Source organism: Oncorhynchus kisutch, linkage group LG30, assembly GCF_002021735.2.
Source record: "Oncorhynchus kisutch isolate 150728-3 linkage group LG30, Okis_V2, whole genome shotgun sequence".
NCBI classification, from domain to species: domain Eukaryota; kingdom Metazoa; phylum Chordata; class Actinopteri; order Salmoniformes; family Salmonidae; genus Oncorhynchus; species Oncorhynchus kisutch.
Genome location: NC_034203.2, coordinates 3,889,020 through 3,904,590, shown reverse-complemented (window position 1 = coordinate 3,904,590; position 15,571 = coordinate 3,889,020). Strand labels below are relative to the sequence as shown.

The window sequence follows — 15,571 nt, the reverse complement described above, 5'->3', positions numbered from 1 at the left end:
AAATTACATTTAATTTGGGGCTAATTTACCATCTGACTCTGAGGAAGTGGAAACTCAAAACCCTTTATCCAGATAATTAAAGGGATACTTTGAGATTTTGGCAATGAGGGCCACATTATCTAGTACCCAGAGTCAGATGAACTTGTGGATACCTTTTTTATGTCTGTGTGTCCAGTATGAAGAAAGTTAGAAGTAAGTAGTTTTGAGAGCAAATGCTAACTCGAGTTAGCACAATGACTGGAAGTATATATATATATATTCTAGCATGCATGGTATCCATGAGTTCATCTGACTCTGGGGAAGTAGATAAAGGGCCTCTATGTGAAAATCCCGAAGTTTCTCTTTAAGTATAATTTCCTGCTAGTTAGCCGTGTAACAGAATAATCTAACAGTAAATGTAGGCCTAATATCTTAAAATACTCCTATGCAGCATAGGATGTTGGCTCTATAAAGGCTTATACAATCCCATCAAATGGCAATATGGGCTTCCTGTGCTCCATAGATACTTAGATACATAGATACAGGGTTAATCGGTACTAAAATGGTCAATATGGAGTTGGGGAAAAGTTTTCTTACCTACAGAAAGCTGGTTGTGACTAGATGGAGTACTGCTACAGATAAGATTTACCATTGAACAACAGCAAGACTTTGACTTAATCTTTTGAAGTCAGACCACGACTTGATGCTTTTCGTTGTTATGGCGATAGCTATCGACAGTTAGGTAAGTTAGATAGCTAGTGTCCCTCAACTATGACAAAAAAAAATACTTTTAACCACTGTATATTTGTTGACCCATTCATCTGTCATGACAGATAACTAGTGTTCATATGGAAGTTACAGTGACATGACAATTAGCTAAAGTTACTGCCCTCGGGGAGCACGAAGACAAGCTGGTGCTTGCCAACGTGAGGTGCTTGCACTGGGCAGCTGTATCACGGTGTCGCAGGCAGTAGCTAACCTGGCCAATTTTCCCTCCCATGATTTTATTGCAAGTAGGATAATAGCCAACACAAGAAATAACTAATATTGATAACCATCTAGATGTCATCTTGATACAAGCATGAACAGCAAAAACACCGGGACACAGTGTCCTTCGCTCCAGCTTGCCATGCACTGCTGTCTGGGCTGCAACGTTGTGGGACGTTAGCCTAGTGTTGTGGCCAATATCAGGGGGACAGTCACAGTAAGCACACACATACAATGCATACAAGCAACAGTACACAATCATTATTTTCATCAAAAATAAAGAATTGTACATTTTACAAACTGAACATGTACAATTATTTTGGGCAAAACTAACAGTGAAGTAGTTCAATGGTAAATCTCGTCCTTAGCCGTACTCCAAAAGTCACAGCAAAGGGTCACAAACTGCAATTAAAGGTTGTGGTTATGTAGGCAAGGGCTGGTCCTGCATGTCTGTTGCATGCACACCCCAAACTTCCAAGTGCTTATTTGACTCATTAAGTATGCTACTGTATTTGATTATTTGAAAGAATTTAAAGGGTTAGTTTAAGAGTTGGGAAAACAGGGCAGCGTGTCATGAGATTGATGTAGTTGAAGATTTTACGCACATGCCAACACAGTGCTGCTTATGGCTGAAATACACTACATCTAGTAATCGGTATAGTACATACACCTGGCGGCACCGGCTGGGCTGGTGTAGTAAGGAGATCTTCATGGCAATGAAGGAAGATGCTGCGATCCTTGTATGTGCATTGTTATGCCTGAAGACAACAGCATTGGATAATGGAAAATACCAACTCCGCTTAACTCTGGTTATCCAAATCAACCCTATCAAAGAGATGAGGACATTTAGGCCTATTTTATAATTAGAAAATTGTAATGATGATGATAATATTTTACTTTGGCATGAGTTGGCAGTTGTACAGATGGAACAAGACCAGTGTGTCTTGTTGGTGCCAGTTGTTATTAACTTGTGAGGTAGTTGAAGATAACGTTTATAGGGCCTCCCGGGTGGCGCAGTGGTTAAGGACGCTGTACTGCAGACTCTGGGTTCGGGCCCAGTCTCTGTCGTATCCGGCCGCAACTGGGAGGTCCGTGGGGCGACGCACAATTTGCCTAGCGTCCCCCGGGTTAGGGAAGGCTTGGCCGGTAGGGATGTCCTTGTCTCATCACGCACCAGCGACTCCTGTGGTGGGCCGGGCGCAGTGTGCGCTAACCAAGGTTGCCAGGTGCACGGTGTTTCCTCCAACACATCGGTGCGGCTGGCTTCCGGGTTGGATGCACGCTGTGTCAAGAAGCAGTGCGGCTTGGTTGACGCATGACTTTCAACCTTAGTCTCTCCCGAGCCCATACGGGAGTTGTAGCGATGAGACAAGATAGTAGCTACTAAAACAATTGGATACCACGAAATTGGGGAGAAAAAGGGGTAACAAAAAAAAAAACTTTATAGTTCTGAGTAGCTGATTGGCTATGTGGGATATGCCTCGCATCTGCTCTGAGCACTGCTCACACATGGAGGTAATGGCTAATTTGAGGCAGAATATATTCAACATGTTTGAAAATTATTGGGATGTCATAAGTGCTCGTAGAGTGTCCATTCATGCTGTGAGAGCATTCAATGGCAAATCGGGTATGTGCAAATCAGGCATTCCATTTTACTTTCGGGACCACAGTCTTAATGCTGTTCTTAACACACCATGTTTGGCTGGATTTTACCGTAACTTGGAGCAAAAATTATCAGACTAGACCTGGCTAGCTAGGTTACCCGGCTGTCACCGGCAAAGGTTGTCTCACATCGCAGTTGACTATTGGAATCGCTGTTTCTGACCCGAGTATAAGCATGTCGGAGTCCTCTGATTTGGAGATGCACAGTAAAGCCATAAACTGTGAGAACTGTGATCTGTTCACCATAGTGAAATAATTTACTGACTTGTACACTTGTGAAAAGTGTAAGCAACTCGTTGCCTCAGAGACCGGATCATTGAACTACTAGAGGAGAACAGGGTCCTAAAAGATCGTCTTCAAGACTGCATGCTGACAAAGGGGATAATCCAGGGTGTTCTATGAGACTGGGCTTCTCTACAGTAGCTACTGAGGATACTACCTTGGACCACTTTCCTTTATTAACACATCCCACCAACGAACTACTGCGTCTTGCTCTACATCATCGGAGGCACAGTGGAATCGAGTTAGAAGTAGGAGAGGAGGACCATTACAACATATCCTCCCTCTGCCCTCTCATCCAGACCTGCAGCTCTCTAACCGTTTTACAGCTCTGAGCCCCGACTTCATTGGGGCCCTCCGATGAGGTCCTCTGCCGCTCCCAATGTCTTTCCACCTTAGCACCTAGCGTAAGCTCCTCTGAATATAGTCTTGGGTTACTGAGTCGGCCATCCCCTGGCTCAGCCCCCACAGCAGTCATTCATGTTGGTACAAACTACAACAATCTTCACAAATCAGAGCAATTAAAAGATGACATCAGAGGGCTCATATACAGGTTAAAAGAGACAGACAGGTTGTAATTTCTAGGCCTCTACCAACAATACATCATGAAATGGGATGCTTTAGTCCTCTCCTTTAGTCCTCTGGCTACACTACTGGATTAAATCCTGCTGTTCCTCCATGGATTTGAAGTTCATTGACAATTTTTACAAGATGGATGGCTTGAATCCAAATAGGAAAGTGACAAAAGTTATCTTGGCCAACATCGAGGAGGCTCTTATGAAACATTGACTCAACAACAGCCCAACCCCTGCTCATGTAATTGTTCCCATTCCCACTGTTTCACAGTGTTATCGTCATACTGCTACAGATCGCGTAGAGGGCTTGGGCTATTACATATCAAGATATCTGGGTGCATGACACGAGCCTGGATATTTTGGTTCTCACAGAGACTTGGCTAAACGGCTCGATCCCGGATAAGGAAATTTACATTACTGATTACATCTTTAGGTGTGCCAGGCCGAAAAAAAAGGAGGCGTGGTTATATATGTGCGAAATCAACTCGTGTCATTATGTTCTCTAAATATCACTATCCCAAAAAAGTTTAGCTTGTGGTTATAGATGGGGCCATAAACCAAAATATAAATTTATCGGTTGAAGGGATTTACTGCGATTAATCTCATAGTCTGAAAGCATTTAAAACCTCTTGGCGCACCCATCCCGTTAGCGGGATTATTTTCAACAACATCTGCTGAATTGCAGAGCGCCAAATTCAAATTAAATTACTAAAAATATTTAATTTCATGAAATCACAAGTGCAATATAGCAAAGCACAGCTTAGCTTGTTGGTAATCCACCTGGCATGTCAGAAAAAAAAAGCTTTTCGGCGAAAGCTATCCAAGCGTTTATGTTAGGACAACTCTCTCAGCAGACAAAACATTACAAACAGCTAGCAGCAAAGTAGATTGGTAGATTACCTTTGATGATCTTCGGATGTTTGCACTCACGAGACTTGAAAATAAAAGAGAGCCGCACACTCTAGGAGCTCAGATGCAAAAATGTAATTACCAACGTTTCGATAGCCAAGCTGTCTTCATCAGGGTATAATCACAAACACTGCGGGATGACTCGTTTATGTAGTGTCAAAAGACACAGGTGTCTGTAATCATGGCCAAGAGTGGCCTAATATCATTGGTTAATTATCAAATATTAAAATGGCATACAAAGAACAGCATACAAACAACAAATGGATAGCATAAGATCATAAACTCCTTTTAGACTACACAAGCTTATAAACAATTATTGATATGATATTAGGCCACTCTTGGCCATGATTACAGACACCTAAATAGCTGTGTGTTTCTTTTTCTTCTAGATTGTTCTGTTACCCAGTAAACAATAAACCCTCCCCTCAAAAAAGCTCTTAAACGATGCCGAATGATAATTATTTTCCTGACACTGGTCATAGACCCATACAAGATTACTTTGAATATAGCCAAAGGGAGCGTGATAAGATCATTGTTTCTGAGTCCCTTTTTGACATGCCGGGAGGTAATTCTGAACTCTCGAAAGAACTGTAACATTTATCTAAGAGCCAGACGAGAACGCATCTACATATAGTCACTCTTAGTGATTATGTGCATCAAGGCATTATTCCACGGGGACTCAGGTGGCAAAAATAACCATCATTGGGACAGCGCACAGATGATTTCTGTGAACGCTGGTGTGCCATCCTGAACAAATGCACTAATGTCATTAAATCAATAATTGTTGACCAGTTGAAGAAGGATTTTATTGAAATGGATAACACGATTAAAGACAAACGCACAGCTCTACAAATAGCTGTTAATGATGATGGCATATTCAATGAACTGATGAAAACTAACCAAGCGCTCCAGGACAAGTTGTCTACAGAAATAAAGGAACTTAAAATCAAGACAAAAAAGACAAGGCCGAGGATAAAGTCAACTTCTGGAGAAACCCTGACAAGGGAGGGTCCTGCTCCCCCTCTCCATGACAGACGCAGGAGGGATGCCGCTTACTTCGATCCACCCCGGTCTGATCAACGCTCTACAACCAGCGCCTCATCGGCTTCCAGTGGTAGTTTTTTATTCAACGAGAGACTGGACGGACGGAAGGGCGGAGGTGGCCATCGACAAGATGCCGTACCCGACGGGGTAAGAAGAAACGACAGAGGCAGAGGAGACCGTTCACACGGTCTCAGAACCCACGGGACTGAGTGTCTTTAATTATCAAGCAAGATACTGAGCCCTGCCCATATCTCCTTGCTTAATAAAAGGTTATATTTTGTGCCTACAACCCAGTGCAACGATTTAATGTTAAGGTAGACATGTTTAAGTTTTTTAGAAACATCAATTTAAGGGAAAACTTTAGCTCCCCTAATTCTGACACTTCTATTGAACCAGTAGGTTGCTCACCTGCACATACTCCGAGTCCTTTTAGAAGCTCAAGTTATTTTATACCTCCAGCCAATCGCAATCACTCTATCGAGACATATTGCAGACTTGTGGAAAAAGATGTTGGACATCTCCTTAAGAATAAACAGGAGTCCAAATCTTTCCATAATTTACCTAAGGATGAAAAACAAGCTTTGCTTGATTTACAATCCGATATGCCATCCTTATTCGTCCTGCTGATAAGGGTGGGTCGGTTGTAATCATGGATAGGACAGTTTATGTACATGAGTGTCATAGACAGCTGCTTGACAACACCTTTTACAAGAAACTCAGAAGTGACCCTACTTCCCAATATCAGAATACTATCTTTTACTGTCCTAGATGGGTATTTAAGTTCTGGTCAGATAACCAAAAAAGAACATGACTTTTTGGCTATTCAACACCCTAAAATTGCCACTTTCTATACTTTGCCGAAATAACACAAGAATGTTACAAAACCTCCAAGGCGCCCTATTGTAGCGGGCATTGATGCAGTAACAGACCCTCTATCTACTTTTGTTGATTTTTTATGAGACCACTCACAGAACAGCTCCCCTCCTTTGTAAAGGACACCAGCAGTATGATCTCTATCATTGAATCTCTTGATCCTCTCCCTGAGAATACCTTGTTAGTTACTTTTGATGTTGAGTCGTTATACACAAATATTCCACACGAGGGCGGTATTGAAGCTATGGAACATTTTCTTCTGCAACGTGACCCTAATGAACTACCTTCCAGTGCATGCATTATAACATTGGCTGAAATAGTACTCACACATAACTATTTCATGTTTCTAAATTATTTCTTTATTCATACGAAGGTTACTGCTATGGGATCCCCCATGGCTCCTAACTATGCTAATTTGTAACAGTCTATTTTCAATCCTCTCAAAAATGTTTTCTTCCCTAACATCATTATTTGGAAACAGTATATTGATGATATTTTTGTTCTATGGAGGGGTGATGCAAAACAGCTCCAGGCGTTCCATGCTTTTCTTAACTCCTGTTCTGAGCATCTGAGATTTACTATGCAATCTGATACAAGTCAAATCAGTTTTCTTGATCTTCTGATCTTGTGTGAAGATAATGTTCTATACACTGATCTTTACAGGAAGCTTACTGATCGTAACAGTTTGTTGAGGGCGGATAGTTGTCACCCATGTCCCTTGAAAAATTGTTTGCCCTACAGCCAATTCTGTCGAATCAAAAGAATTTGCAAAAACAATCAGATTTCGACAGAAATATGGCGGAGACGTAAAGAATGTTCAAGGAGAGGGGCTACAAAAATGATCAGATTAATATTGCCATTGAGAAAATTCAAAACAAAACATGACCTTTGTCAAGGTCAGTCTCGCAAAAAGACACATTCTTGTGTTCTAACTACCCGCTATTCAAAGCGTTCTGAACAAATTAAGGGAATTGTTCAAACATTGGCACATTCTAAAATCCGATGATCGTCTCGGTAATGTGTTTTCGGACCTTCCCTTGGTCGTATTCTCGCGGGGCAGAAATCTCAGAGACCAATTGGTACACTCTGATTTACCAACCCAAGATATTCCTGAACAACGTCTATTTGCGCCCCTACTGGTTGGAAATTACAAATGTAATGGCTGTGCTCAATGCAATGGCACTTAAAAATGTAGATCCTTCAAACACCCACAAACAGGGAAATAGATCCCAATCAAAGGTGTTATTACGTGCTCCACAAAGGCAGTTATTTATCTTATAACTTGTCCTTGTGGTAAAAATAATGTGGGTAAAACAAAGCGTGAATTAAAAGCACGTATCTCAGAGCATCGTAGCACCATTTAAGTGTAAAAACTTTACTTACCCAGTTGCGGCCCACTTCTTGGAGGCAGGTCACTCGATTTTGTCTCTGCGTTATATTGGCATCGAACATGTCACCCTCCCTAGGAGAGGGGGTGACCTTGATAATTTATTGTTAAAACGAGAGGCTGCCTGGATCTTTAACTTAAAGACCCTTGTTCCCTTCGTTCTCAACGGAGACTTTGATCTGAAGCCATTCTTGTGATTATTGTGACTTTGCCATTGTAATTGTTTGTAAGCTTGTGTAGTCTAAAAGGAATTTATGATCGTATGCTATCCATTTGTTGTTTGTATGCTGTTCTTTGTATGCCATTTTAATATTTGAGAATTAACCAATGATATTAGGCCACTCTTGGCCATGATTACAGAGACCTGTGTCTTTTGACACTACATAAACGAGTCATCCCGCAGTGTTTGTGATTATACCCTGATGAAGATAGCTTGGCTGTCGAAACGTTGGTAATTACATTTTTGCATCTGAGCTCCTAGAGTGTGCTCTTTTATTTTCAAGTTTTCTCCGCTAGCCAGCACCTCGCCTAAATAGGTGTGCGTTCCTTTTTCGTCTAGATTGCACTCACGAGACTCCCAGTTACACAATAAATGTTCCAGTTGTTCCATAAAGATTATTTTTCAATCCAAAAACTTTAATTTGGTTGGCGCGTTATGTTCAGAAATCCACAGGCTTGAGCGGTCACGATGGGGCAGACGGAAATTCCAAATAGTATCCGTAAAAGTCGTAGAAAGATGTCAAAAGTTTTTTATAATCAATCCTCCAGGTTGTCTTTACAATAAATAATCGATAATATTTCAACCAGACCGTAGAGTTTTCAATAGGAGTGAGAGAGAAAATATCTGCCCATGCATGCAAAACTCTGCTGGCACCCAGCCATCCAATCTTTCTCGCTCATTTTTCAGAATAAAAGCCTGAAACTACGTCTAAAGACTGTTCACACCATGTGGGAAGCCATAGGAAAAGGAATCTGGTTGATATCCCTTTAAATGGAGTGAAGGCATGCAATGGAATAGAGAGGTTTCAGGAAAAACAGCACTTCCGGGTTGGATTTTCCTCAGGTTTTCGCCTGCAATATCAGTTCTGTTATAGTCACTGACAATATTCTGACAGTTTTGGAAACTTTAGAGTGTTTTCTATCCTAATCTGACAATTATATGCATATTCTAGATTCTGGGCCTGAGAAATAGGCAGTTTCATTTGGGTACGTTTTTCATCCAAACATCAAAATACTGCCCCCTACACTCAAGAGGTTAAAATGCACTGAAAATATCTAAAATACATCATATATACAGTGCCTTGCAAAAGTATTCGGCCCCCTTGAACTTTGCGACCTTTTGCCACATTTCAGGCTTCAAACATAAAGATATAAAACTGTATTTTTTTGTGAAGAATCAACAACAAGTGGGACACAATCATGAAGTGGAATGACATTTATTGGATATTTCAAACTTTTTTAACAAATCAAAAACTGAAAAATTGGGCGTGCAAAATTATTCAGCCCCCTTAAGTTAATACTTTGTAGCGCCACCTTTTGCTGCGATTACAGCTGTAAGTCGCTTGGGGTATGTCTCTATCAGTTTTGCACATCGAGAGACTGACATTTTTTCCCATTCCTCCTTGCAAAACAGCTCGAGCTCAGTGAGGTTGGATGGAGAGCATTTGTGAACAGCAGTTTTCAGTTCTTTCCACAGATTCTCGATTGGATTCAGGTCTGGACTTTGACTTTGCCATTCTAACACCTGGATATGTTTATTTTTGAACCATTCCATTGTAGATTTTGCTTTATGTTTTGGATCATTGTCTTGTTGGAAGACAAATCTCCATCCCAGTCTCAGGTCTTTTGCAGACTCCATCAGGTTTTCTTCCAGAATGGTCCTGTATTTGGCTCCATCCATCTTCCCATCAATTTTAACCATCTTCCCTGTCCCTGCTGAAGAAAAGCAGGCCCAAACCATGATGCTGCCACCACCATGTTTGACAGTGGGGATGGTGTTCAGGGTGATGAGCTGTGTTGCTTTTACGCCAAACATAACGTTTTGCATTGTTGCCAAAAAGTTCCATTTTGGTTTCATCTGACCAGAGCACCTTCTTCCACATGTTTGGTGTGTCTCCCAGGTGGCTTGTGGCAAACTTTAAACGACACTTTTTATGGATATCTTTAAGAAATGGCTTTCTTCTTGCCACTCTTCCATAAAGGCCAGATTTGTGCAATATACGACTGATTGTTGTCCTATGGACAGAGTCTCCCACCTCAGCTGTAGATCTCTGCAGTTCATCCAGAGTGATCATGGGCCTCTTGGCTGCATCTCTGATCAGTCTTCTCCTTGTATGAGCTGAAAGTTTAGAGGGACGGCCAGGTCTTGGTAGATTTGCAGTGGTCTGATACTCCTTCCATTTCAATATTATCGCTTGCACAGTGCTCCTTGGGATGTTTAAAGCTTGGGAAATCTTTTTGTATCCAAATCCGGCTTTAAACTTCTTCACAACAGTATCTCGGACCTGCCTGGTGTGTTCCTTGTTCTTCATGATGCTCTCTGCGCTTTTAACGGACCTCTGAGACTATCACAGTGCAGGTGCATTTATACGGAGACTTGATTACACGCTGGTGGATTGTATTTATCATCATTAGTCATTTAGGTGAACATTGGATCATTCAGAGATCCTCACTGAACTTCTGGAGAGAGTTTGCTGCACTGAAAGTAAAGGGGCTGAATAATTTTGCACGCCCAATTTTTCAGTTTTTGATTTGTTAAAAAAGTTTGAAATATCCAATAAATGTCGTTCCACTTCATGATTGTGTCCCACTTGTTGTTGATTCTTCACAAAAAAATACAGTTTTATATCTTTATGTTTGAAGCCTGAAATGTGGCAAAAGGTCGCAGAGTTCAAGGGGGCCGAATACTTTCGCAAGGCACTGTATACAGCTAAAGAGTGTTTGATCAAATGTCTTGTTTTGCTAACCATTACTTTGGACAAAATCAGGACGCCAATATTCTTGGAAGGTTTTTTGTATGAAAAAAAAAAACTTAAAAAAGGGTAATTCTTCCACTTTTCAACCTCATATTCATTATCTCCAGCACCATACCAGGGTCTACATAAGTGACAATGGTGCGTTGTAATAATCTGTGGTTAAAGATGAATTCTCTGTGGCATTACAGGGTAGGATTAAAAGTAGGAAAAACATTCAAAACCTGCAACGAGTTTCATGCTTCCCACGTCACTGTGAATCTCATGTTTGATAATCACTATTTATTCATGTCTTTGGTAGAACTTTACATTTTGTAGAAAAAAATATAGTTAACACTGGTATTGTGCGGGAGTTTATGATAACGAGGTTGAAAAATCATGGAATTGCCCTTTAAATTAGTTTAATTACATCTGAATGTGCTTGATTAAAAAAAATATATACAGTTTGACAGCCCTGTATAATACAAAACAGAGCGGGATAAAGACAGATATACTGTAAGAGGACGACGAGCTTCTTTTGAGCCTAAAATGAAGAAAAGCTGTGCATTTTTTTAGGTGGAGATCCTCCCTCAGTTTACAAGGCTTAGCATATTATTATATAGATATTACCAATTGACCATAGAAAAACTGGAAATATTGCAGACTGTGGCTTTAACACTAGAAGTGCATAAATCAGTCATTTGGACTGCTCATGAATTTAAAAAAAATGTATTACTCTGCCATAGTCATTCCCCCCGCTGTCCTTGACTTTTCCTAAATACGTTTATAGCACACACGTTGTTAGAATCTTAATATCACAAAAAGAACTGAAGTTATATCCAGTTTTAGGAGGGCATGTCCTTTTTTTAATGATTTTCCCCATTACCCCTCCTTCTCCCAATAGTTGAAGGTGCCATGCCCAGTTGATAATCACCCGAGAACAAGGCGGGCCATTCTATTGTATTAATCTATTCTAATTATAATCTCAAAACGGTATGTACCCTATATCAGTCCACCGAATCCAAGGAGTCCAATCAGTCTACTCAGGCCTACTTGGAGTACACAGTGAGAGCGTGCATTATTTACAATGGCAAGAAGACCAAGACGAATGAACGCACATGCTGCGTTAGCGTTGCTACAAAATCTGAAAGAAAACGACTCCGACGGAAGAAATGAATCATGACATCTCTGATGATTAATTCTTCTGATTCTGAGCATCAGCCTGAACCTACACCTCCGAGACCTAAGCGGAAAAAAAAACATGTAAGCACAAGCTGACAATAATTGACAATTTTTGACTGCTGTCATAAACACTTATATTCATTATAATGCCATTATTGCTTTTGTGCCAATTTTCACTATTTATAAAGCACACTTGGTGCTTATAGTGATGTTTAGGCTACTGATGTTTTCATCATGTGTTGCTGACCGTGTGTCTTGGTGGTTGGGGTATTTTTATTTTGTTGTTGTAAGAAGAAGCTGTTACAGTGTTCCAACACATACGGTGCCTTCAGAACGTATTCAAACCCCTTAACTTTGCCCCCCAAAATTGTGTTGCAGCCTGAATTTAAAATGGAATAAATGTAGATATTTTTGTCACTGGCCTACACCCAATGCCCTGTCATGTAAAAGAGTAACTATTTTAAACAAATTTATTAAAATGAAAAGCTGAAATGTCTTGAGTCGAAGTATTAAACCCCTTTGTTATGGCAAGCCTAAATAAGTTCAGGAGTAAAAATGTGCTTAACAAGTCATATAATAAGTTGCATGAACTCTGTTTAACATGTTTTTTTTTAATGACTACCTCATCTCTGTACCCGACACACAAAATGATCTGTAAGGTCCCTCAGTTGAGCAGTGAATTTCCAACACCGATTCAGCCACAAAAAACGGAGGTTTTCCAATGCAAAGAGCGCCTACTAAAAAAATAAATCTGACATTGAATCTCTTTGATTATGCTGAAGTCAAATTACATGTTGAATACACCCAGTCACTATAAAGATACAGGCGTCTTTCCTAACTCAATAGCCGGAGAGGAAGGAAAGCACTCAGAGATTTCAACGTGAGGCCAATGGTGACTTTAAAACAGTTACAAAGTTCAATGGCTGTGATGGGAAATAACTGAAGATGGATAAACATTGTAGTTACTCCACAATACTAACCTAATTGACAGAGTGAAAAAAAGCCTTTACAGAATGAAAATATTCCAAAACAAGCATCCTTGATTGCAGCAAGGCACTAAAGTAATACTGCCAGAAATGTGGCAAAGCAATTCACTTTTTGTCCTGAATACAAAATGTTATGTTTGGGGCAAATCCAATCCAATACATTACTGAGTACCACTCTCCATATTGTCAAGCATGGTGGTTGCTGCATCATGTTATGGTTATGCTTGTAATCATTAAGGACTGGGGAGTTTTTCAGGATAGAAAAGTCAGAATAGAGCTAAGCACAGGCAAAATCGTAGAGGAAAACCTGGTTTAGTCTGCTTTCCACCAGACACTGGGAGATTAGTTCACCTTTCAGCAGGACAATAACCTAAAACACAAGGCCAAATCTACACTGGAGTTGCTTACCCAGAAAGCAGTGAATGTTCCTGAGTGGCCGAGTTACAGTTTTGACTTAAATCTACTTGAAAATCTATGACCTGAAGATAGTTGTCTAGCAAAGATCAACAAACAATTTGACAGAGCTTGAATAATTTTTTAAATAATAAAATGGGCAAATTTTGCACAATCCAGTTGTGGAAAGCTCTGAGACTGAAGGCACCAGCATGCTTCGGTTCGCCTTGCCAAACCGAACGAGTGTGCTCGCATACACCCTTAAAAGACCTTTGCTTGAAAAATGGCAATAGTACTGTTTGTCCATCTTGAGACATCTTATCCGGAATAGTCAGAAATAATCTAATATAACTCTGTCAATCATTTAGATGTTTTTGCAGAGGAGATGTTAGTCACGCAAATTCTAATTTGTTTGGTGCAGTATTTCTCAAGTGAAAAAATGTGCATGAAAACGAGTCTTATCTCGCTGAATGACAACAAACACTTAATTGAAGAATCCCTACGGTTGACCATTCACCAACGAAGGGGCATAGACTTTGGCTACCGATTTCAACTTGCCTCAAGAAAAAGACGTATGTGCATGAACAGCTGAAAACACCCTTGCCGAAGACCAAAACGTCAAAAAATGTTGTTTCGGAAGGGAAGCATGTGGACGCCTTTACCCCAAAAGACTCACAGCTGTAATCTCTGCCAAAGGGGATTCTAAAATATATTCACTCAGGGGATTGAATATTTAAAATCTTTTTCGACTTTTTAAAAAAAGTTTAAAAAATGTCTTACACTTCAGCAGAGATTGTTGACAAAAAAATGACAAAATCCATTTTAATCCCACTTTGTAACACAACTAAATGTGGCAAAAGTCTTATAGTTGTAACAAAGGCACTCCACAAATAAAATGTATTGAACATTAGAATTTTGAAGTTTGTGGTATTTTGTTTTTACATATAGCCTACAGTAACATAAACTAATGAAACTGATAGTGTTATTTGAAATATACACTCAGTGGCCAGTTAATTACGTACACCAATCTAGTACCGAGTTCGACCCCTCAGAATAGCCTGAATTCTTTGGGGCATTGATGTTGCTCAGTTGGTATCAAGGGACCGAACATGTGCTAGGAAAAAATTCCCCACATCATTACACCACAGCCACCAGCCTGTACGATTAACACCAGTCAGAATGGGGCCATGGGCTCATACTGCTTCAGCAAAATCCTGACTCTGCCACCAGCATGACGCAACAGGAAACGTGTTGAATCAGATACATGAAATTTGGCATGCCATGAAAGACCTTAGACCGCTGCTCCTGAGTGGCACAGCAGTCTAAGGCACTGCATCTCAGTGCAAGAGGCATCACTACAGACCCTGGTTTGATTCCAGGCTGTATCACAACCGGCCGTGATTGGGAGTCTTATAGGGCGGCGCACAATTGGCCCAGCGTCGTTAGGGTTTGGCCGTCATTTTAAATAAAAATTTGTTCTTAACTGACTTGCCTAGTTAAATCAAATAAATACACAAATAAATGTGAAATAAAAGTTAAATAAAAAAATTAAATGGGAATATGAATCTTTTGTGTGGACCCTAGGAAGAGTAGCTGTCATGACTAACAGCTAATGGGGAACCAAAAAAAACAAATGCAACAGGCATGTTTAGGGAAACTAACCGATTGTCTGGATGATGGCGTTCTGGACAATGCGCTCCTCGCTCTCCTTGACCCGTCCGGACGAGGACACACTGGCGCCAGAGTTCCGTCTGGAGTTCTCACCCAGCTCAAAGTCCACACTCATCCGCAGGTGCTTGAGCAGGGTGTTGAACACCTCCAGTACCGTAGGGCCTGATGATACACATACACACACAAGCACACAGACGCACACAGGCAAGCACCCACACAAAGACTCGCAGACACACAAACATGCAGACACACAAACATACAAGCAAGCACACACAGAGGCACACACACACAGTTAGGGACTGCGATCAACACACCATCTGGTCACCAAAGACTATTGGATTCTATTATCACATATAAAAGCTTTTAAAACTATACAATCACCAAGGAATACTACACTCCATGTTCTAGCACAATACAATAAAACATCACCAGGGTATATACGCCACCATAGTACAGTAATATATATATACAGTACCAGTCAAAAGTTTGGACACACCTACTTTATTTTGACTATTTTCTACGTTGTAGAATAATAGTGAAGACATCAAAACTTCAAAATCGCACACATAGAATCAAGTAGTAACCAAAAAGATATAAAATATATTTTGACTTGTTTAACATTTTTCAAAGTAGCCACCCTTTGCCTTGACAGCTTTGCACACTCTTAGCATTCTCTCAACCAGCTTCATGAGG

The 15,571-nt window shown here is 40.5% G+C and overlaps 1 protein-coding gene across 4 annotated transcripts in view; it reads right to left on the bottom strand.

Moving 5' to 3' along the window:
- The window catches only part of efr3a (EFR3 homolog A (S. cerevisiae)), a 236,022-nt gene that overhangs the window by 52,684 nt on the left and 167,767 nt on the right, over positions 1–15,571 (bottom strand). For all 4 annotated transcript variants that reach the window (XM_031810880.1, XM_020466614.2, XM_020466615.2 and 1 more), the window contains exon 11: positions 14,870–15,040. In XM_031810880.1, the coding sequence (XP_031666740.1) occupies positions 14,870–15,040 (171 nt within the window). The remainder of the gene's footprint in view (positions 1–14,869; positions 15,041–15,571) is intronic.